Below are 22,783 nucleotides of genomic sequence, written 5' to 3'. Positions count from 1 at the left end.
CAAAATCAGTAATGTGCATAAATAGGAGATTAATACATAAAGAAGGAGGGAGAGAAGAGGAGAGAGGAGCTCAGTGTATCCTAGGTAGTCCCCCAGCTGTCTAGGCATATAGCAGCATATCTAGGGGCTGGACCAAGGCGAACCTGAACCAGCCCTAACTATAAGCTATTCTGGTAGATATTCTGGATCAACTGTAGAAATTTAAAAAACTTATTAGAGCAGCCTGATAATAACAAATTGCAGTAATCTAGTCTAGAGGTAACAAATGCATGAACTAGTTTTTCTGCATCGCTTTGAGACAGGATTTGCCTGATTTTCGAAATGTTACGTAAATGAAAAAAGGCTGTCCTTGAGATCTGTTTTATTTAAGAGTTAAAAAGAGAGATCCTGATCAAAGATAACTCCGAGGTTCTTAACAGTAGTGCTGGATGCTAGAGCAATGCCATCTAGAGAAACTAAAATATCGTTAGATAATTGATTTCGTCAATTGTTGGTGAATCTAAATTATTTGGGCCTAGTAGAATAACTTATTGTTTTGTCGGAGTTTAACATCAAGAAGTTACAGGTCATCCAGGTTTTTATGTCTGTAAGACATGCTTGAAGTCCAGAAGTCATTGCCATTGCACAAGTGTTTTAGGTTGCCTGCAGAAAGGACAAAGAGATTTAAGATCATACTTTGCAGGCATTGGTCTGTTGAATCTAATGAACATGTTCTGCCAAAGTGAATAAGAGGTTTGGAGAGTAGTTAAGTGAAAAATTTAATTTTATCTTTCACCGTCTATGACACTCCAGAAGTCATTGCCATTGCAGATTTCATTTAAGATCATACTTTGCAGGCGTTGGTCTGTTGAATCCATCTAATGAACATGTACCCGCTCTCACTGTAATAATGTAATGTAATGAACATGTACTGGAGATTTCACTCATCATAAGCGATCATGTCACTGGTTGGAATTTATTTTTAACAAGATCTTGTACTGCCAGATTTTGATTGTTATGTCTTGTGTTTATGTTGATCGTTCCCATGGTAGGATAATCCCATACTGATAATGTTTTTTTTTCTTTCAATTAATTTGTATTTCTTATTAATAATTGCATTTAATTATGACTTTATTTTTCCTAGTTTTATAAAATAACCTATATGTCAGACTACATACTCCGTCCACTAGGTGGCGGTATAAGCTGCATAAGCAAAGGCTGCAACCTGCCGATGAAGAGGAGGAGGAAGAAGACGAAGAAGAACAATGTTCGTTTCCGGGATCAGCACTGCTGGAGAACCGTAATATGTCCATGTGCTAGACTGTGAACAACCATCACAACACAAGCATTGGGGAACCTGCCGAGCTGGTTGGTTCTGTTCAGGTAAATATCACGTTTTTGTTTCCCTGAAAGTAACGTTACTGAGAATGTTTATTTAATTTACACTAGCCAAAGCTATCTTTAAGCACGGATAACAGTAACAGTATGATTAATGATCAAAAGTCATTTCAAAAGTCCCCCATGACCTGCTGCAGTAACTTTATATAGACTATATCACTTATCTATAAATCATTCAATTGGTTGTTAATTTATAATCCTTATCCCTGCTTAATAAGCATCTGTGTACATGTGTCTTCTGCAAGCTGTGCATATTGACTGCTAGAATAAGGAGAATGTAAGTGGTGTATGTGACAATAAACTGACAATGTCAACTTGTTATGAAAAGAGACTCAGACACTCAGATGATATGTTAATTAGAAATATTTATTGAAGTTGGCCGAGGAGAATAGAGGAGTAATACACTTGTTATCCTCCCTGCAGTTAATATTTACCTCTTACATCCTTCATGGGAAAGTTCTGCAGTCTATCACCCGCTCCAGAAAGTTCTTTGAATACTGACTTTACCTTTTCCCATACAGACACAGATACAGTATTTTCTCTCTGTAAGTATTGGGTCTGTGAAAGACCTGGGTGGCTTTGGCAACCATTACACCTTATCATTATCTTCTCAGCCATCCTAGAGACGGACAATGAAGCTACTTATAAATCGAACAAACCTATTCTAAACAATAAAAAATAGGAATCAAGACCTTATATGAAGGAATTTCCTTCACAGTCTACAAATTAAATTTGAAACTGAGTCAGAAGCTGTCACATGTGAAGGCACTGTGACATCACGCAGTGACAAACAGCCCATTGACCAAACAAATTCATTGACCTTCTTTTTAACACGCTCACAGCGAGATTCTGTTGAAACCTTTGACAAAAGCTAATAAGTGTACCTTGATTTTAGAATATTTCGTCACTGAGTTGGTTATGCCGATAAAAACCTTTGCCTTTCCTGAGTGGTTGTTTTTTATTGCCTATCTCATTGCTCCCCAAAAAGATTGTAGAATACATTCTGTGATTATATTTCTCATTTTAGTCTGGCCTTCTGCGGGCTCAAATAAGCACAGAAATGAAGAAAAGAAGTGGCGGCTGTCTGGACAGTCGGCTCAAACCGAGAGTGGAGCAGGTACAAATTCTTGTCCTCATTGTCCTTTGGATGTATGTTATGAGTTCAGAGGTAATCATTTCACAAAACAGCCTAAACAATTGTGTGATTTCACAATTCAGTAAAAACAGATGGTCGGAAGACTAGAAAGGCACTATATAAACAAGTCCATTTACCATTTACACAACATATCATCCATTTAAAAAAACAAGATAAGAAAACCATGCCAAATCAAGACATAAATGATGCTATTTGGCAATCTTACTTTTCAATACTAATCACCAAACAAAGTAATAATGGCAATGATAGAAAAATGTATATAGTATTTATATCAAAGAGTATTTACTCTTTGATATAAATACTATATACATTTTTCTATCATTGCCATTATTACTTTGTCAGAGATCCTGATCCATTTATCCTAGTCTCCTGTTCATTTACTCTTTGATATCACGAGGGACACAAAAGTAGTGGTGTCACATAAATGTTATTTCCCTCTTGTTCTTGCATGAAGTGCATGATGCTTTTTCTGTTTTATTGTTCTTGTTAAATCCAATCAGAGATTAGGTCAAAATATCTGACATTGTTAGTTCATCCTGACTATGTTTGATGTTGAATTCTGGTTTCAGTATATGACGACCTGCACCAGTGAATATGTAGACCTTTCCGCCATGGCCCTGGAACTTCAAAAACTGTACAGGCAAGTGCATCATTTGAGGATTCAAGGATCATTTAGTTTCATTATGTAACACAGGGTTGCACAACAAAATGCAGTTATTTGCAACACAAGAAACGCAAGCCAAAAAACCCAAAACGGTGTGTGTGTATATATATGTATATGCATATGTGTATATATATATATATATCTCTATCTCATGTCCATCACAGCCGCCCGGCCGGTATATAGGAATAGAATTACATTTAAAGAAAGGGCTCAACGAAAAGTGGACTCTAAAAACAGGGTCTTTCACAGTTGATGGAAAAGGGGAAATACTTCATTACATATTCTCTTACTGTGGATGAGAGCGCTGACGTGACTGATCTTCATACGTGGAGTGGACTCGAGTTAATGCGTTACAGAGGAACTTTTGGGAATTAAATCAATGCATGGCACAACAAAAAGACATATTTGAGGAAGAATCTAAATGCGCGAGTGAAATGAAACTGCCCTGGTACAAACTGACAGGACTGACAACAGACGGAGCGTTCGCAATGTGCGGTGAAAAGAACGGATTAGTGGAGCGGATGCGGTAAAGATGCGGCGGGAGAAATGTGCAGGTGAGCTGAAAGTGTATCACTGCATCATACACCAGGAAAGACACCACAGAGCTCTGGGACCAAAGTGGCGATGTGAACTGGCCTTTTAGAGCGAAGTAACGAAGCAGCTCACTGCGCTAAACTTCCAGCTTCGGGGAGGGGACGTGTGATCAGAGACATGTAAGATAACAGACCTGTATGATAACAGACATGTATGAAGCAGTGAGAGCTTTCTTAGTTAAGCTGCGCCTATGTCAGACTCAGATGCAGCAAGGAAACCGCTGTGTTCCCGACTGCACATTTACTGATAAATTGTGCGCACTCACTCAGTGATTTGCCGACTTTGCAGCTCTTATGGATCAGAAATCCGTTTGCAGTTGTCGTGGAGTTAGCACCTGTGAACATCCAAATGGAGTTGATAGACCTCTGTTGTAATGACAAACTCAAGGCAAAGTATGACTCTGTGCTGTAGCTGTTTCCAAGCTTCATCCCCGAAACGATACCTTAACTCCGTCTACATACTGCTCAAATGCTCTGCATGTTTGGAAGCACATACCTGTGTGAGCAGCTTTTCTCTGTGATGAGGTGAACAAAAACGTACACAGGAATTGTCACACCGATGCACACGGTCACTCCATCTTGAGGGTTTCCACAGCACAGAACCTAACCCCAAACATTAATGAACTGGCAGCCAAGAAAATATGCTAAACATCTGGTCCTGGCACATGTGCATAAAATAGTTTGGAGCTTACTTAAATATGTTTTCTTTTTGCAATGTACCCAATATCCTTTTTATCCTGTTTAATACATGTTGACCCTGTTTGGCCCTCGACGTAGTCCCAGTTTTTAATTTTGGCCCTCCCAGCAATTGAGTTTGACACCCCTGCCTTAAAGAGTTAGGACAAAAACTGATTATTTACACATCCACAATGGTGGAGGTTATTACAGGGCTGTTGGACAGGACTTTATTTTTTATAAACTAAACTGGACACTGAGTTTATGTGTATGTATGCAAATTAAAATTGATGAAGTGTTTGGTTTATATTGTATCTTTAGAATGGAGTATGGAAGGAGAAACAAGACAGCTTTCAGGATTCAAGTAGAGAAAGGTAAAAGAGGCAAAAGTAGATTTACACCGTGTTACACTTCCAGTGTTCATGATGTCTTTTGGAAAATGAACTGTGTGTTCTGATTTTTCTTTTTTCATCCGCTCTTCTAGTGTATGACGCAATCATGAAGGACTCCGGGCTGAATGATCATGAGAGCAAACACTTGACTAAGAGAGCCAAGCACAGCCACAATGACAGGTAAAGGACACTCCCTGCTTACTGCGTGGTTTAGAAGATTGTCTTTCACCTTAGGGCTCTAACCAGTCTTTCCTTCTAATGTACTCTCTTTTTAAATTTGCAACTAATGCCTTACAAATCTATGTGTTCACAGTGATGATGGTAGCAGCTTAGAAACGTCCTCTGACAGCGGTGACCACATTCTGGAGAACACTGTAAGACAAACGGCGAAGGTTACATTTAAGGCATTACAAGTGAAGCATGTTGTTCATAGAATTTTGACTGGGGGAAGCTTATATTACTGCTCTCTAGGGATGTGTTAAGCTTTTCGCAGGCTCCTCTTCTCACTAATATCACTGATGTGCAGTAGATGGGTAACAATGATGTTCTGGATGAATTTAATCACCTGCTCTCCTTTCCTGAGCCCTGCCAGGACTCAATACGTGTAATACATAAGAGCAATTTGACAGCATGCAACAGCAAAATCATGTTTTTGTTCACCACAAATTGTTAAACTTCTCACCTTGCTTCAGTGATGTAGAAGTGCATTCCAAGGTAGGGGTTTCATGATACTTTTGTACAGGATGTTCGGTCTGCAACATCCTCTCAGTTTGCTTTGCGACCTAAACAGCTGTTTATGCCTCCTACTGGCACACATGAAACAGAAATTCTGGAGCGTCCATTACCTGGAATGTTTTGGCAACACACCAATTGTCGTCGGCTGTAGCATGCTAGTTGGTTTAGCCCATAGACTGCATTTAAGAAGGGTCTGGACCCATGAAAGCTTACTTCTGGGTTGGCCCTACAAAAATATGTCATCCATGCTAACTGACACTTTAAAGTGCTTTATAGATAGCACCCATTCATTCATTTCTGGCTGAATTGTACATCTGTGTGTATGCATCCCCTGTCACGTGACCTTTTTTCAGCCAATGATACTTAACGTAGGCTTTGATGTTGATTGAGGTGACTCACCAATACGGCTGGCCAACACACATTTGAAGGGTCGGCCTACGATGGCTTTTAATATATCAGTAGGCCCAGGTTTTGGGTTAATTAGCTTAGTTTATGGCCTTAGGTGTTTCCATGCAGAATATGAACAGGCTTACTGTTGTGCTGTCTTGTAATTTACTTTTCTAATAGTAGACTATTACAAAGCGTGTCAGAATCCCAGACATATACCCCCTTCCAGACATCATCGCTATGCTTGCTTTTGAAAAAAATAAATAAATGAACACACTCAATTTTGGGCCTGTCAAAAAGTTGTTTAAATATGTGTTTTGTTTACTTATGAATTTACGCCCATTTATTCGTGTGATTCTGACTTACGAAGATAATTTTCTTCAAATATGATAACTTTACGCCTCTGGAACGATAGTTTAACATTTCCCATTTGGCAAAAAGTAATTTCACAAAGTCATCACAGTCCATCTTCACAGTGACATCTAACCGTTCCTTGTTGCTGCTTTTTGCCATTCGCAGCCCACCAACCACATGAACAGCTCTCTTACATCTCTGTACCGGAAGGGACACCCTGACTCCAACAACTGCTCACCTAGGAGAGATGAACCTGCTGCCAGCTGTCCTGCAAGCACAGTCAACCTCCCTCCTAGTTCAGGGACGCTGATTTCCAATGGAGGCTGGTTCATTGATAGAGGCAGAGGGCCAGAGAAGAGCACAATCCTTATTGACCTGTGTGAAGAGCAGCCAACTGAAACAGCAACAAATGTATGTTTTTGTGGAGTTCATGACCGTGCACTTAAAAACAGAGTTTACATGCTGACATTGTAACTAAGTAGGTAATAACTGTTTTGGTGGTCATGCCATCAGTTCTTAGACTTGTCTGTTGATTCTGATATATCACGATAATACCAGCCATGCTGACCTGGTCAGAAAGTGACCTCTCTGCTGTAACAGTCTAAGGACTGTTACAGGAGAAACCTGTACATTTGATATATATAGATAGTTGTGTAGTTGAAGGTATACACAGGTGTACAGGGTATACCCACGTCTTTTCTGGCAGTTCATAGTCAACCCAGCCAGTAAAAACATTGGTGAATAGATAGATAGATAGATAGATAGATAGATAGATAGATAGATAGATAGATAGATAGATAGATAGATAGATAGATAGGCTGGGTTGACTATGAACTGCCAGAAAAGACGTGGGTATAACCTGTACACCTGCGTATACCTTCCACTACACAACTGCTAACACATGTTTTACTATTACATCTGCTGTATATTAGACGTTTTGTCCCCATCGTTAAATTAATTTTAACTCTCTCTCTCTGTCTCAAATGTGAATAGTGTGAAATTCGGAGCTGGTTATGAAATACAGTCAGGGCTATAAATATTTGAACTGTTACACAATTTGGCCAATTTTCCCTCTATTCGCGACTCCAATGGATTTCAAATTGAGCAGTCAATATGTGGTTGAGTGTAGACTTTCAGCTTTAATTCAATGGCTATAACAAAAATATCACATTAATCCTTTCCAGCCATTTTAACACAGTCCCCCACATTTTCAGAGGCTCCAAAGTAATTGGACAGACTAAAATAATTGTGAATATAATCAATCATTTTAATACTTGGAGGGAAATCTTTTGCAGTCAGTGACGGCCTGAAGTCAGGCACCCATAAACATCACCAAACGCTGATTTATTTTTTCCCTTGAGAAGCTTTGCCAGGCCTTTATCTCCAATCCTTCAGTTGCAGCTTGTTTGGCTGTCTTGCTGCCACCATTCTTATCTTCAGTAAGGTAAACTTACTTGCTAAACTACTTTTGCCTTGAGAAGCTCCTGGGTTGTTTTCGCATTATGCTTTAGGTCATTATCCATCTGCACTGTTGAGCTCAGTTTATCTCAGCTGAGACATCAACAATAAACACAAGTGACCCAGTTCCATTGGCAGCCATACAAGCCCATGCCATAACACTGCCTCCACCTTGTTTGACAGATGATGTGGTATGTTTCGGATCATGATCATGATCTGGAAACTTTCGTGTTGTGTCACATCCTGAGTCGATATATTAAATTGCTATCATCGTCTTTATTTTGCATGTAATAGAAACTCCATCCTCTTTAGTCTGGACTCCTTTGAGTAATGGGGGAATTATTTTTTTTACAGTTATTTCATGCTTTGTTTAACTTCAAATGCTTGCTTTTTTCAATATATGATTTGGATTGTAAGTCACATATCCTGTAATTGTAAAGGACTCTGACTTAACAAGCCAAGAATCATTGGAATACTGCCTTTTATAAAAATGTTATTGCCTCTGGTCCTTTCATTAACGGAAGTGGCTCCACCCGATGCTTTTTTTTAGTGGCTTTCTTTTTATTTTATTTTTTTAAAGAAAACAAAAAACCCAGTCAGTAATGAACACACAAAGTTTAGTGTAGCCACCTGATAATCAGACATTCTGACTGTAGGCAACTGACATTGTTTGACTCATACACTTGCTGACAAATATTTTTTGTCACCAGCAGACAGATGTGTCCCTGCTAGAGCCTCAGAAATCTCACACAAAGTCCAAAAAAAGGATGAAGATATCAACTGAAACTACAGAGTCTCGAATCCTGAATAAGAAAGGTACTACCTTGTGTAGTTTGCCAGTCTTACTATAAAGTATAGATTATTTACTTACTCTTGAACACCACATAACAGTGTAATCGGTGTTGAGCTTGTGAAGCATTACCTGTAGGGCTGCAACTAACAACTGTTTTTATAATTGATGAATATATTTATTTTGTTTAATGTGTAATGTGTATTAATTTTGTTTGTTGAATTAATTGATGGTCTATTAATTGATTTACAGATATTTATAGTAAGTTACCACAGTCCACTGTGATGGCTGTGACAACTATTTTGCATTCAAAGTATTTTTTCTGTATACATGATTTCTCAGCAAAATCAAAGTCACCAGAGCTGCAGTATCCCACTCTGAAGTTTGAAGATGTTGGAGGTAATGAAGAGACGTTAATGGTAAGTACCTTTGACCTTGCTGCTTTGTTTGGTGCTGTGTCAAATCTTTCTTCTACAGTAAAATGGGGATGGCTTCACTGCATGACTGCAGTCACTAAAATTGAATTTTTTTGATACAGTGTGGCTCTAATTTGGCAGTGTTGAGAATATGTTATATTAGACGTTTGTATTGTTTTCAATTGCAATCATTTTACATTGTTGCAGGAGGTGTGTAAGCTGCTGATCCACATGCGTCACCCAGAGGTGTACCAGCAACTGGGAATGGTTCCTCCAAGGGGCTTCCTCCTACATGGACCTCCTGGCTGTGGAAAGACGCTGCTGGCCCAGGCTGTGGCTGGGGTGAGTACAGGACAACGCTCTCCATTATCACCCTCAGAAACTTTTGGGAGATTTTAAAATGTTAAAATTTAAGCCTTGGGCCCAGACTTTTGATCTGTTGGGGATGCTTAAGAATCTCAAACCTGATGACAAGCAGCAGCCGTGTCTTCATATCCTTTATCTCTGATTCCCATCTGTATTGGGACTGGAGGGTTGGCAGGTGAAGCCTCACACTTCCTACCTCACAAACTTAAGATGAAAGACCAACACAAACATTCTCACACTGGACTTAAACCCCTTTGAATTATCTGACCCATGACTGCATAATTTACATTTCTTTTTGCACTACTATCACTATGTCCACCTCACAGCATGAGCACAGCAGTATATACAAACACAAACTAAGGCTTAATTCTTTAAAGTCAGATTTTGGTTGTGATGTTGTTGCGATTTCTCTTTTAACAGTTTTGGCCTAAGCAATAAGAGCTAAAACTGCTACTTTTTTGTGTACTTGTTAAATAAAGTGATTTTGCGATTTAGGAGCTGCAGCTGCCCTTGTTGAAGGTGTCTGCTCCGGAGCTGGTATCTGGAGTGTCAGGAGAGTCTGAACAGAAGCTCAGAGAGCTGTTTGACCTGGCTGTGGTTAGTAGCGTTTTTCTTCTTTAATATCAATCTAGAGGTCTCAGGAAACGACTAGAGACTGGAGGAGATATTTCAGCACACGTAACCAGATGGTACTGCTGATACAGTATTACTGGTATTTTGATATGATAATATGTATACCATGTCTTTCTCTTTGAACTTTAATGCTTTTTTTGCCCTTGCAGAACTCTGCCCCATGTATTCTGTTCATAGATGAAATAGATTCCATCACCCCTAAGAGAGAGGTGGCTTCTAAAGACATGGAGAGGAGGATTGTAGCCCAGCTCCTAACTTGCATGGATGGTAAGATACAGAGCAACATGTAAATACCTTTTCGAAATGTCATGCTTACTGTAACAAGCAGACTCGTATGAAAGACTAGACGAGCTGATTCAGCTTTTGAGGAGCTGCCACCTGGCATTGAGCTTCTGTCGGGTCATAAAAGTTAACATTCTGTGAAATAGCTGATGGGTTGCTGGTGGATAAAATAATACATCAATAATGAGGAAAACATGAATATAGGGACATTCTTTAAAAGGTGAGCAGAGCAGAGCTGCAAAGCTGATGCCGAAAGACGCTGTGCCCATTTACACATAAAGAACAGCAGCTAAAAGTTTAGTTCTGATTCCCTGTCAAGGTTATACATTATTCATTGTAAGCATATGTGGCGTCCCTCCATTTCACCAGAGTCTCTGCTCCGTCAGATTGACACTGAGAAAAAGAGTCAACTGGTTGAACTGCGCTGTCCACGGCGACTCAAGTATCCATTTCTATAAGTTCTGCTCCCGGGACAGGACATTTTCGTGAAAATTATGAATCACTTATGTGAATTTAACATGAATGAAAGGTTGATGACATTTTCTAACTTCCTTGAAATGTAACATGACATGTCACCCATACTTCACAGGAACCCTTCCCCTGTCATTCTTCCACTAATGTTTGAATCTTTTATAATAAAATGGGCAGGTTTTGGCACGTGTAAACAGATGCAAAGAATGGCATCAAATATTCACCACAAGGATATGTCGTATGTCACATGAACTCGCAACACACAGAATGAGATTTAGCTGCCACCATAGCCTAACTGTCACTCAACCCAAATCTAATACCACTAAATTATGCTGATTAAGATTCTGCTGGAAATGTCACATTCAGCACAAGATGAAGTGATTGTCAAGAAAAAAGAAATAGTTATGTGACTTCCACAGGTGAAATGACATTTCACTGGTGTTTGCCTCCTGACAGACTTGAACAGTCTGACGGTGACAGCTCAGGTCCTGGTCATCGGTGCCACCAACAGGCCAGACTCCCTAGACCCTGCCCTCCGCAGAGCTGGACGATTCGACAGAGAGATCTGCCTTGGTATCCCTGATGAAGCAGCTCGTCTCAGGTCAGCCAAACATGATTATAAAGGCTTGAGGATCTAATCTAATCATTAATAACAGTAGTAGTCATCTACTACTACCAAAAGGAAGTCTACTGCTCAATCAACCACGGTTGATGTAGCATTTATTGCTGATAAATTCACGTCAGAAAGGTCTTGAATACAACCAGTAAAGGGCTGTATAATGTAGGCAGGATGCGCCTGCGCTCTGTGAGACTGTTTACAAATGAGCCACGGTCTGATTGGACTAAACCCAGCATGCTTTTCTAAGCTGGTTATACTGTTTGACTGAAGTAACAACGCAACTTATTTCTTGCAGACATAGCTTGAGGCATTGCCACTGCTTTAATTCAGCCCCGGAAATTTCGAGCATCAAACACAATATTTCCTGTGCTCTGGTGAATATTTATGCACCAGTTTATGGTTGAAAAGTGTCAGTGCTGCTCTACCATTGTAGGGTATGTGAATGGTAACGCATCTAACACATCAAACACACGTTAGAATAAACGGCATCACACAGATGTGATGATCACTGGAACGAGGATAAAACTAATTGGAGCCCAATCACTTATCCCCACTGCTGTCAAGCAGCCTTTAGACCCACAAGCAGAAGGGGATAAAACAATAACTGAAGTACTTGATATCTACATTATAGCAATAGCAAGTATATTTGAGAGCACAATTAAAAAATATGAAGTGATTGTCAAGAAGAAAGGGTAGTGGGGCAGAGAGATGTTGGTTGGACACCAATGACTAGTGTTAAACGAGTTTTGTTTTTTTAGGACTGTAAGCTTAATATGCAGTTTGCTGTTTTAGGCTTTTATCTAAAGCAATTCACCAACAAATACAGGCAGGTTGTTTACAGTAATTAGGTGGCTTTCAAAAATGATATAGAATAGACAGCCTGTGGGAAACACTAAGGGTCCGGGGGCATGCACTGGAGACAATTATGCAGTAAAAGCCCAAATTTGGTTCCCTAGCAAATTCTAATGCAACTATTCCACCATATTCACTTATCTTATTTATTGCATAGTTTAATGACTTTGGCTACCCGATAGTTAACATTTGGGGAATTAAAGTAAACGAGAATTAGGCTTCTTCTGCACTTTAGCTCACACAGTCTGTAAATAACAATTAATAATTTTGGCTATCATCTTTCCATGTTCTTCTCTGTTGACGTACTCCACACCTACATACTCTCAGCCAGACATAACACTGGTCTCGTAGCTCTGAAAAAGCTGTGCCTTATGTCTGTGGTTCAGAGCGTCACAGCATGAACTAACACCACAAATCTGCACACAAAAACAGATTGAGTATTATTTTGCATCTTGATTCTGGGAAACTACTTAAATGATAATATCGGACAACCCTATTTTAGCTATAACTCCAATATATCTCACTTTGACAGTTTAACAGTTTGCACTTCATTGTGTTCCAAGGATAAAACACAGGTAATGTTTACACAGTGAAGTGCGTAATGACATTGTGCTCTGACGCAGGATTCTCAGAGGCTGCAGATTTATCAACATATCCATAAAGTCTGTCTAACCTTTGTATGGTCAATTAGAATTGACTAATGCATATAAACTTGTTACATAACCTTCAAACTTCAAGCAACTACTAACTGCCCTTGCGTCAAAGGTTCACTCTGGTACTTCAACAAATAGCAATACACCCCTTGTAGTCAGCTGTCTGGCTGGTGCTTATGGAAGGCTGATCAGAAAAGTGACCCTGCTTACTCGCTGCATCTCCATGTTTTATGTGGCCAAACAGATCATTGTAAAACATATTATTTCAATGAGGCATTTTTGGGTTTAATCGACAAGGACAAGATAAATAGGCAACTTATTATTTTGGATTTTGGTGTCGGTGGGGCAGGAGGACCATTTTAAGACTGTGTCAATAGCATACTTGTTGAAAGTATAATGTTTTATTTGATACTTTTCATGAATAAATTGGTGCCTTTGCTAGGGATAAAAATCATGGCCAGAATAAAACAAATTCCATCTTTTGAAAGAAAATTCACTGGGGCATGGGTTTTTCTCGTTTCTAGTTCACAGCTGATTTTCACAACATCAACAGTGAGATGAGAGGAAAGCTATAACAAAGCCTGTTTGTTATGCTGCCTGATTTTCAATTAACTTTAATTTCAATCACAGTGTTGCATATCAATTGATAGTGTTTATAAGTCCTTGATTCATTTATCATCATATACTGTATATATAGACTATTTGTACATCTTTGATATTCAGCATTTTTTCATTTCAAGAAATACACACATTCAGTTTCTTTTTAGAATTTCATCAAATCATGTTTGCTACTTTGAAGTTAAACAGAAATCTTTCTCACTTTCTGACTGTTGTTACTCACACAGTTATAATACTAAAACAAAATGTCTTCTGCTTTGTCAGGATCTTGAAGACGTTATGTCGAAAACTGAAGCTGCAGGAGGACTTTGACTACCAGCAGCTGGCCCGGCTCACCCCAGGCTACGTGGGCGCAGACCTTATGGCTCTGTGCCGCGAAGCTGCCATGAGTGCTGTAAGCAGGGTTCTGCTGGAAATAAGAGGACGGAGCCAAAGCCAGAGTTCTACTAAAGAGCTATTAACAGGCGGAGTTCAGACTGAAGCTGTTGTAACAGAAGGAGAGTTCAGAGAGCAACAGGGAGCAGACATCAACCCAGTACCTCAAGAAGAGTTGGGACAGAGTCACCTGCAGGTATGGTGAGCTCGAACAATACACCTCAAAAGTGCCACTCAATATGAAACTGTACTTTGGCAGATGACCTCTTGCTAAGTTATAACGTAACATTTAATAAAATATGCAGGCAGTTAAGCAGTTAGCAATCATCCCTGTGGACAAAAGTGGTAGTGTTTCCGAGCACCAAATTCCCTTTAGAAAATCTCCCATTTTACTGCAGAACTAACTAACCGATTACGGCACTACTTCACCAGTCCTAAATGACAAAATGTCTATTCTACCTCTTAATAAAAAGAAAATGGTAAACAAAATATAGTCAAGGGTCACTGTGACCTCATGTCTGATCCATTCTCTTAAACATGATATCTCAGGAAAACCTTGAGAAAGTTCTTTAAATTTGTCACAAACATCCAACCATGAAGTTGTGATATTTTGGACTACATGCATATATGACTGGTTGGCGAAGGCATACAACTGTGAGGCTGTATTCTGGTTTTTACTGTGATTTGTTAGTCTGCCATCAATTTACCACAGCAAAAATGAGAAGTGTTCACACATTCAAGCCTCTCTCTCTTCATTTAACTATGTTATAGCTAGTGCCAGCCAGTACTCTTACCTTGATCCGGGTCTCAGGTTTAGAGGGACTTAGGCTTGTGAAGTCCTTAGTCCTTGAATATGATGTTTAGGAAGGCTTGGGAATCCTGTTAATAATGTAATGTTAGTACCTCTCAATTAGTTTGAGAATGATAGCTATTTCTAGTTCTGTGTTTAGAATGTTGGTTGAGGGGCGTTAAGATTACATTGTATTTCCTGCTTTCCTGTGTTATTCTAATGAGTTGTGTTATGTGTCCATCAGGGAGATCTGTGGCACCTGCTGCAATTGTTAAAGAACACTGCAACACTATCAGAGGAAGAGCTTGCTGGCTTGTCCATCCTCATGTCAGACTTCCTGGCCTCTCTGGCCAGTGTCCAGCCCTCAGCCAAGAGGGAGGGCTTTGCCACCGTGCCTGATGTCACCTGGGAGGATGTTGGAGCCCTGCAGGACATCAGAGAGGACCTCACTATGGCCATATTGGTAAACACACCAAGCTTCTTCATTATTCATGTCTATGCTCCAAATGTACTGACAGTGACATCATACACAGCTGCTACACGATGATCGGACAGGGTTCCTTGGAATCAATTGATTGACTGGTCCAGGTGTGATCTTTTTGTGTTTGTGTGCGTGTCTGCGTGTCTCCTTCAGGCTCCAGTGCGTTCTCCAGAGCAGTTCAGGGCTCTGGGGCTCAGTGCTCCATCTGGTGTGCTTCTGGCTGGACCTCCAGGATGTGGAAAAACACTGCTGGCCAAGGTTCCCCCACCACACCAACACGATTAATTATAAACCTAATAATGAGTAACACAGCACTGTTTTATATTTGAACATTTGTATTGTTATCTAAATGTTTAGCCTTACAATATCTAGTATTCTGTAATTGTCTATCAGCATACCACAAATTTCACACATTATTTTTAATCAAAATAGATCCTGAATGATCAGTTTAGTCTGTTTCTTATGGCTTATTTAGATCGATATTATTAAGAGAATGTCTTTTTAATTCACAGATCTGAGGCCTGTTAATGCATTCTCAAGCATCCTGGAATCAGTACAAGGAATGCCTTTGGAAATTTGACCTGTACTAAACAAACTCTTCATAGAGCTGAGTGTGGGACTTAAGTTATTCATAAAGCTCCCTGCATCTGCAAGTTCTTTTGATACATCTTAAGCATTTTGACACAAAATCAAGTATCATTCAGGCATAACCAGTCTTATGTGTAATTAATGGAATAGTTAAGCATTTTGGAAAAATGAGCTGATTTGCTTTCTTTCTGGGTGAAATGAGATGATCAAAATGAATCTCATGTTTGTGTAGTATAGAGCTGGTGTCAGGATGTGGTTAACCTGGCTTGGCATAAAGAATTGAAGCAGGGTGAAACGCCAAGTTCTTTCCAATGTTAATACATAAACATAAATGTAGAAAATGACAATTGTGGTTTTAGGAGGAGTTGTGTGCTGGAATTATTTATTGTGTAAAAACTGCTGGGTTCAGTGACACTAATCAGCTTCTTGATTTCTTGTCATCACAGTGAGGTTGCCAGATTAGGGATCATTGTGCCTGTATGACACCAAAACCTGTGCTCATTGACTGTATCTGGCAATCTGCTAAAGATGCTGCACAAAAGTGCTTGGCATATGGAACTGTTCTTTGTGAAGAAATAGTTCCAGCATGAATTGACAGAAATTTCAAGTGTTTGCTCTGCTGCCTAAAATCTGGGTCGAATAAGTAAAAATGTGGGGCGAGATTTTTCACTGTTGCTCTGTTGTCTCCTGTCAGGCAGTGGCCAATGAGTCAGGCCTTAACTTCATCTCTGTCAAGGGTCCAGAGCTGCTCAACATGGTGAGTCACTGAGCTGTTTTGTTTGCGCAGTCACCTGTGCATTGTTGCAGAGTTGGATTATAGTATAGCCAACAGACACTGACTTGTTCTGGTAGCATTGCAGCAGTTTGCATTAGTAGCTGGTGTTTTCAGCCTGTTTTCATCATCTCCTACCAGTTTGTGTTGCACTAAATATTGTTAAAGATCTTGGAGTATTACCACACCATGACTCAGAGAGGGGTGTTGTTAAAATCATGTGGTTGCACTAATTGATGGATCTCTGTGCTTTTCTATGCAGTACGTGGGAGAGAGTGAGCGGGCTGTCAGACAGGTCTTTCAGAGAGGACGCAACTCGGCTCCTTGTGTCATATTCTTTGACGAGATTGATGCTCTGTGTCCTCGCCGCTCAGGCCATGAGGTGAGAGGGATGGACTTCATGATTTATAGCATGTTCAAAACATCAGATTCTACAATACAACACACCAGCCACATTGTGGAGCGTCCTGTCTTTTGACGCCAGTAGCACACACTAAATCCATCATAAAGACAGGAGAAGCAGTCAGGTTACCGTTGCAGGGATGTGAGTATCTAGGGGGTAATTAAGATACAATTACTTTCCTTTCTGGTGAAGTGATGCACATCCACCTACCAATACCTAAGCGAACCATAAAAGACCAAAAGTTAAACTTTTAAGATCCAAATACCAAATACCCAAACTGTAGACTTCAGACTGTTGCCACTATAACTAGAACCTGCTCTTAACAGAAAAAAGATTGAATAAATTCTTAAGATAAAAAACATATTTTAAGATCACATTTCCTATAGTTATCAGAGCAACCCACTAATTGTTTTGGAATGTGATCTATTGTATAATCACTGTTCATTTAGCTTTGTTTTTTTGTGACTTGGTGATTATTGGTGTGTATTAACAGTGTTTGTTTGTATTCAGTCAGGAGCCAGTGTGCGGGTGGTCAACCAGCTGCTGACAGAGATGGATGGCTTAGAGTCTCGACGGCAGGTCTTCATCATGGCTGCAACCAACAGACCAGGTAGAGATCCAGAAAGACATTAACCCCACACGCTAACCAGAGACCTGCAGAAATCTGAACCTAGCTGAATTGGTTCCAGCTTCTTGGCTCAGCATAATGGGAGGAGAGCTGGAACAGTATTTTTCGGCAATATTCTAACTGTTGTTAAAAATCACAAGTACATTTACAGAAATACTGAACTTAAGTACAATTTTGATGTACTTTTATTTTAGTAATTCCATTTTATCCTACTTTATCTTTCATCCACTCCATTTCACAGGGAAATATTATACTTTCTATCCCACTACATTTATCACTCTGATGTAGCTGCTAGTTACGTTTCAGGTTATGATTTAACATAAAAACGTACAAGCTTATAAAATACAGTGCATTGTAAAAAGTTACATCTTTTTGGCTACTGACCTTTGTATAGTGTTGTGTTTAGCTGGTCTTCCTAGAATGTTCAAGACCCAAAGAGGACAAATTATCCAATATAATGATACCATCACCCAATAAAAGCAAATGCGAAAGAAAAGTACCAAATTATATATATTTTTTCATCTCCCATTAACTTTATTTCCACTCTCCACTCCATTTATCTTGTGACCTGTTTCAAGGGCCTGACGCCTAGGTTGAGAACCAAGTTCATTCTTAATGGCAGGTGTACAAAAAAAACCTGAAAAGCATATGTTGGCAATGTCAATCTTAGATCTCAGGTTCCCTCTAACAAAGCAATGTCAATGTTAAAAAGAAAAAAAGAACTTCAAGAAAATCAAAGATAATGTAAGACATGACACAGTGCAAGTTTAAAGTTGAGCTAAGTTCAAAAGTCTTGTGTCCTGCGGAAAGAAGTTGTCCCTGAGCCTCGGTGTGCAGGACCAGATACTCCTGCAATACCATCTGCTGGACAGCAACAGGCAAATAGTTTGTGGCCTCTTCCTGCACCGCTTTTTCTAAAGGTCCTCCATAGGTGGCAGCTCCTTCCTGTTGATCAGTTTTCTCCACCTTCTGTAGAGCCTACGGTTGAGGGTGGTGATGCAGCCGTTAACAATACTCTCAATGGTGTACCTGTAAAAGTTGCTGAGTATCCTAGAGTTGAACCTCCTCAGCCTGCAGAATAATAAGCGCCATTGTTCGCTGTTGTTGTGGCATCTGTGGCTCAGTGATAGAGCGGGTTGTACTTCCATCAAGAGATGGGCCGTTTGGTCCCCAGCTCCGCTAGTCAATGTCGATGTGTCCTTGGACAAGACACTTCACCCAAATTGCTACCGTAAGCAGTGCCTACGTTGTGTGAATGTCAGATAGTCCTGATGGGCAGGTAACACCTTGCATAGTAGCCTCTGCCGTCAGTGTATGAATGGGTACATTACACTGTAAAAGCACTTTAAGTGGTCGAGAGACTAGGAAAGTGCTATACAAGTCCAAGTCCATTTACCTTGTGATGGTGTCTGTTTTCAGTCCAAGTCAGGTCCTTACTCATCTGAACCCTGAGAAACCTGATGAGGCTTACTCTTTCCATCGTACATCTGTTGATGGAGAACGGGGCCTGTTCTAATCGCTGTCTCTTCTGGGACTTCATTGAGGTTCCTTTTTGGTGAAAGATCTTGTAGTGTTTGATCCTGAGTTGTTGGCCAGTCATGTAGTGTGGAAAACCACAATGGCTTCAAGACTCCTGATTACAAAACAGTGTACAGTAAAGTAATCTGCCAACTTTAAAAGTTGTGAGTTGTGAACTTCACTTAACCCATTTATTCCTAACAGTCCCAATACGGTGAAAATTTACGGTCACAATTGGGTTAGAAAACTTGCAGTCATTAGGCTTTTAACATTTAACTGAATGATGTATCAATGCATTTCGAACAAATATTAAAATAATAAAGGGTCTAAATGAAACGTGCAGAGTCAAATACTTACTGTACATGGCCACATGACCACAGCTGTATACATAATTGTTGCACAATGACGATGGGGTAGCAGCATCAGAGCTTCGAAACTAAAGCTTATTAAAGTATCTAAATATGAAGATAGGACAAAGGTGTTTGGTACACATCATCCTTAAGCTGTCTAGTTTTTATATATGCATTTGCAACTACTGAACTTTAGCTTCGTACTAAAATATTACCAATTATATTTATCAAACACAGGGAAAGAGAACTAAAGGCCAGCCTTTAATAAATACCTGCTCCAAATAAGAGTATGTTGTGTCCTGCAGTTGAGGTAATACAGGAAATACAGTACAATATCAGTCAGGGGACATTTTTTGTGAAATGATTGAACTTTGGACACTGACCACATTATGCTGAAAATACATGTATACTTTAAAGTAAGTAGCATTTTAAATGCAGGACTTTTACTGGTAATAGAATATTTTTATATTGTTGTATTGTTACTCTATTGTTAATGAAAAATATCTAAATACTTCTTTCACCACTATTTCATTAATATTCTATAAATTCATTATTTGTTATTAATCTAAACGCTAAATGTTTTGTCTCTTGCTAGATATCATCGACCCTGCCATACTGAGGCCAGGTCGTCTGGATAAAACCTTGTATGTAGGTCTGCCACCTCAAGCAGACCGCCATGCCATCCTGCTCACCATTACTAAGGTACATGTTAACCAGAGATACAGGAGGGGCCCCAAAGTAGATGGATTAAAGTAAAATGACCGCTAATGGCATTTTATTAAGCTGATGTTTATTTTTCAATTTTACTTTATTTGTTGTTTTTTAAACCAGTACAGTATATTATGGCAAGGCACAGTTTATTTCACATTTGAAGGTGCTAAGCTACCACTTTCCCCCTACTTAGTCTTTGTGTCAAGCTGGGCTAACCACATCTCAGACCATGTTTGAATGCACAGCTGTTGATCTTCTATAGGGTGGGACCAAACCTCAGCTGGAGCAGGATGTCTGTCTGGAAGAGATTGCCTTCGATGAGCGATGTGATTGCTTCAGGTGATTCCCAGCTGGAAACGGCATTTTTCTTCATACAATTACTGGACATATTCATACTGTTTCTCCTCTTTTTAGTCTGAAAAATGAACTGGCTTTCAACAGTCCTTGTGGTGAACATGTTTTAATGGTGTGTGTGTGTGTGTGTGTGTGTGTGCGTGTGCGTGTGTGTGTGTGTGTGTGTGTGTGTTCCAGTGGAGCTGACCTGACTGCGTTAGTGAGAGAAGCATCTATTAATGCCCTGAGGGCCTACCTGAAGTCTCAGCCTTCCCAAGCTTATTCTCATGGTAACTTCACTCATATCTCTGCATACCTGTACAGTATTTAAAGATAGGACTGTGACTGGAAGCAGTGATTTAAATTTTTCCCATGGTTTCACTTTACTGTTGAGTTCTGATTACATTGTAGGCAGAGTTAGACATGTGGTACATAAACCAAACAGGACTGTGTCTCATAACAAATTGACTGTCCTGTTCATTGACCTAACGGTATGTTCATTGTTACACACAGGTCACACATTATCTTCTGGCTCAGTAGCTGACATTAGAGTAAGCAAGCAGAACTTTGATGATGCCTTCAAGAAAGTTCGTCCATCTGTGTCCAAAAAGGTAAAGTGTAAAGAGTACAGTGAATGCTGTATGACATGTAAAATGGGCCAACAAGGTGTAATACTTTTTTCTTTTTCTTTTGGACTGAAATGTATGAACACACATTCCTTTTATCTTTGAACACTCTTTGACACCCCTTAAAAGTATTTAAAGGTACAAAATGGGCATTCAAGGGAACAAGTTATAAAGAGTAACTAAATTTTATTATGTATATAATATGTATATATATATGTATACTAATATTTATATTATGTATATGTATGTATATATATATGTATATATATATATGTATATGTATGTATATGTATATGTATGTATATATATATATATATATATATATATATATATATGTATATATATATATATATATATATGTATATGTATGTATATATATATATGTATATGTATGTATATATATATATGTATATATGTATCTTATATATGTATCTTATATAGTCTTCCAAAAGCCCACACGTGGGGTATACCATCCATGCAATTTCAACATCAAGTCACAAACATCCCATATATCCCATAAGTGTCCCATTAGCCCTTTTAACTGAGTAACCCACCACCCATATCTGAGAAATGCTAAAGTTTGTCAGGAACAAATATGAGCTTGGCCTGATGATAGAGGGACCGTTTCAGATAGAGACCTCTGTTCTTTCACACCTGTAAGTCTGTCGGTCAGCTGAGAAGAGTCAGGGCTGACATCCTTTTTTTAATCTTTTTGATTGGGCTCAGACTCAGCACAGCTGTGAAACCCACAAACATACAGTGACTATTCCTTTGTGTTCCTTCTGCAGGAGCAGAAGATGTACGAGCAGCTCAGAGAATCCCTCAGCAGATAATTAAATGACCAGAACCATAAACAGCAACAGTTCAACTCTGACTTAAGTTACTGGTGAATAATTATGTAATGTTTGTATACGCATCTTATTGTGGTTGCATCATAATACTGATTTCTGATTTTATAATAAAAAGTGTGTAGAAACCAGACTGATGTATATGTGTGTGTGTATATGTCTATATGTGTGTGTATATGCTAAAAGAGAAATGCTCTCAAGGGTACAAACTTTGGAGGAATGACCAATGCCAAATTAAGATAAATGAGATGCAGCAAAAGTATTCTGATCCTTAAGAAATACAGGATCACATACTATAAAGTTTGAGGACAAAAATGATAACTAATAATACCAGCAGCAGTTGATATAATAGAATAATAATGGTAATACTCATACAAGACTTTCAGGGTATGTTTCAGGTAAATGTTTTGTGATGATTGACCCAGTTATTGGTCGACTTGTGTGCTGTGATAAGCCCTTATGAAGTTCATAAATGAATATCTTACAAACTATTTACGATATCAACAAGCTTTTGATTACTTTTGATGAAGTTAGTCCAATAATGCACCACAACAAATTTGGTAGCAATCACACCTATGGTTTAGGAGCAGATAAAAAAAAGTCTTAAAATCAAAGCAGGCAATGTTTTATGGTCCAAAAGCTTTATTTAAGAGCAGATTGAGCTGGACATGTGTGTCAAATTTAGGGTAATCAGACTTATGGTGTGGGGGGCTTGGTCTTTCCTAAAATACATTTTTGAGCATTTATAACAGCAACCAGCCACCATTTGTTTCATGTTTCTGGAATTGAAGCCGGCAAGGCAGACAACAAATTGGCACAAACTCAATAGGGGTTAGAACCCTAATTACGAAACCAAAACATAAGAGTCA

General features: G+C 39.2%; 1 protein-coding gene across 2 annotated transcripts; it reads left to right on the top strand.

Moving 5' to 3' along the window:
* Positions 1 to 1,196: 1,196 nt before the first annotated feature.
* Positions 1,197 to 22,040, top strand: nvl (nuclear VCP like). Of its 2 annotated transcripts, none has more exons than XM_054599833.1 (24): positions 1,197 to 1,362; positions 2,405 to 2,494; positions 3,103 to 3,173; positions 4,787 to 4,839; positions 4,950 to 5,037; positions 5,171 to 5,231; positions 6,499 to 6,744; positions 8,505 to 8,607; positions 8,924 to 9,000; positions 9,205 to 9,339; positions 9,859 to 9,960; positions 10,146 to 10,263; positions 11,206 to 11,350; positions 13,756 to 14,062; positions 14,901 to 15,119; positions 15,291 to 15,395; positions 16,420 to 16,482; positions 16,760 to 16,879; positions 17,411 to 17,510; positions 19,992 to 20,098; positions 20,370 to 20,446; positions 20,639 to 20,730; positions 20,954 to 21,051; positions 21,855 to 22,040. In XM_054599833.1, exons 2-24 carry the CDS (start codon positions 2,438 to 2,440, stop codon positions 21,897 to 21,899), a joined length of 2,589 nt encoding a protein of 862 aa, XP_054455808.1. In that variant the 5' UTR covers positions 1,197 to 1,362; positions 2,405 to 2,437; the 3' UTR covers positions 21,900 to 22,040. The 2 variants fall into 2 exon arrangements, with proteins under 2 accessions (XP_054455808.1, XP_054455807.1); XM_054599832.1 differs by having other exon boundaries at positions 8,502 to 8,607.
* Positions 22,041 to 22,783: the final 743 nt, after the last annotated feature.

This window comes from Anoplopoma fimbria, chromosome 6 (genome assembly GCF_027596085.1).
Source record: "Anoplopoma fimbria isolate UVic2021 breed Golden Eagle Sablefish chromosome 6, Afim_UVic_2022, whole genome shotgun sequence".
Classification (NCBI taxonomy): domain Eukaryota; kingdom Metazoa; phylum Chordata; class Actinopteri; order Perciformes; family Anoplopomatidae; genus Anoplopoma; species Anoplopoma fimbria.
This window is presented reverse-complemented; position numbering and strand designations above follow the sequence as displayed.

Coding starts and splice junctions, on each gene's coding strand:
- nvl (XM_054599832.1), top strand. CDS start 2,438: ATGAAGAAAAGAAGTGGCGGCTGTCTGGACAGTCGGCTCAAACCGAGA. Junction 15,120..15,290: donor ACCTCACTATGGCCATATTG/GTAAACACACCA, acceptor TGTCTCCTTCAG/GCTCCAGTGCGTTCTCCAGA. Junction 21,052..21,854: donor GTCCATCTGTGTCCAAAAAG/GTAAAGTGTAAA, acceptor TTCCTTCTGCAG/GAGCAGAAGATGTACGAGCA.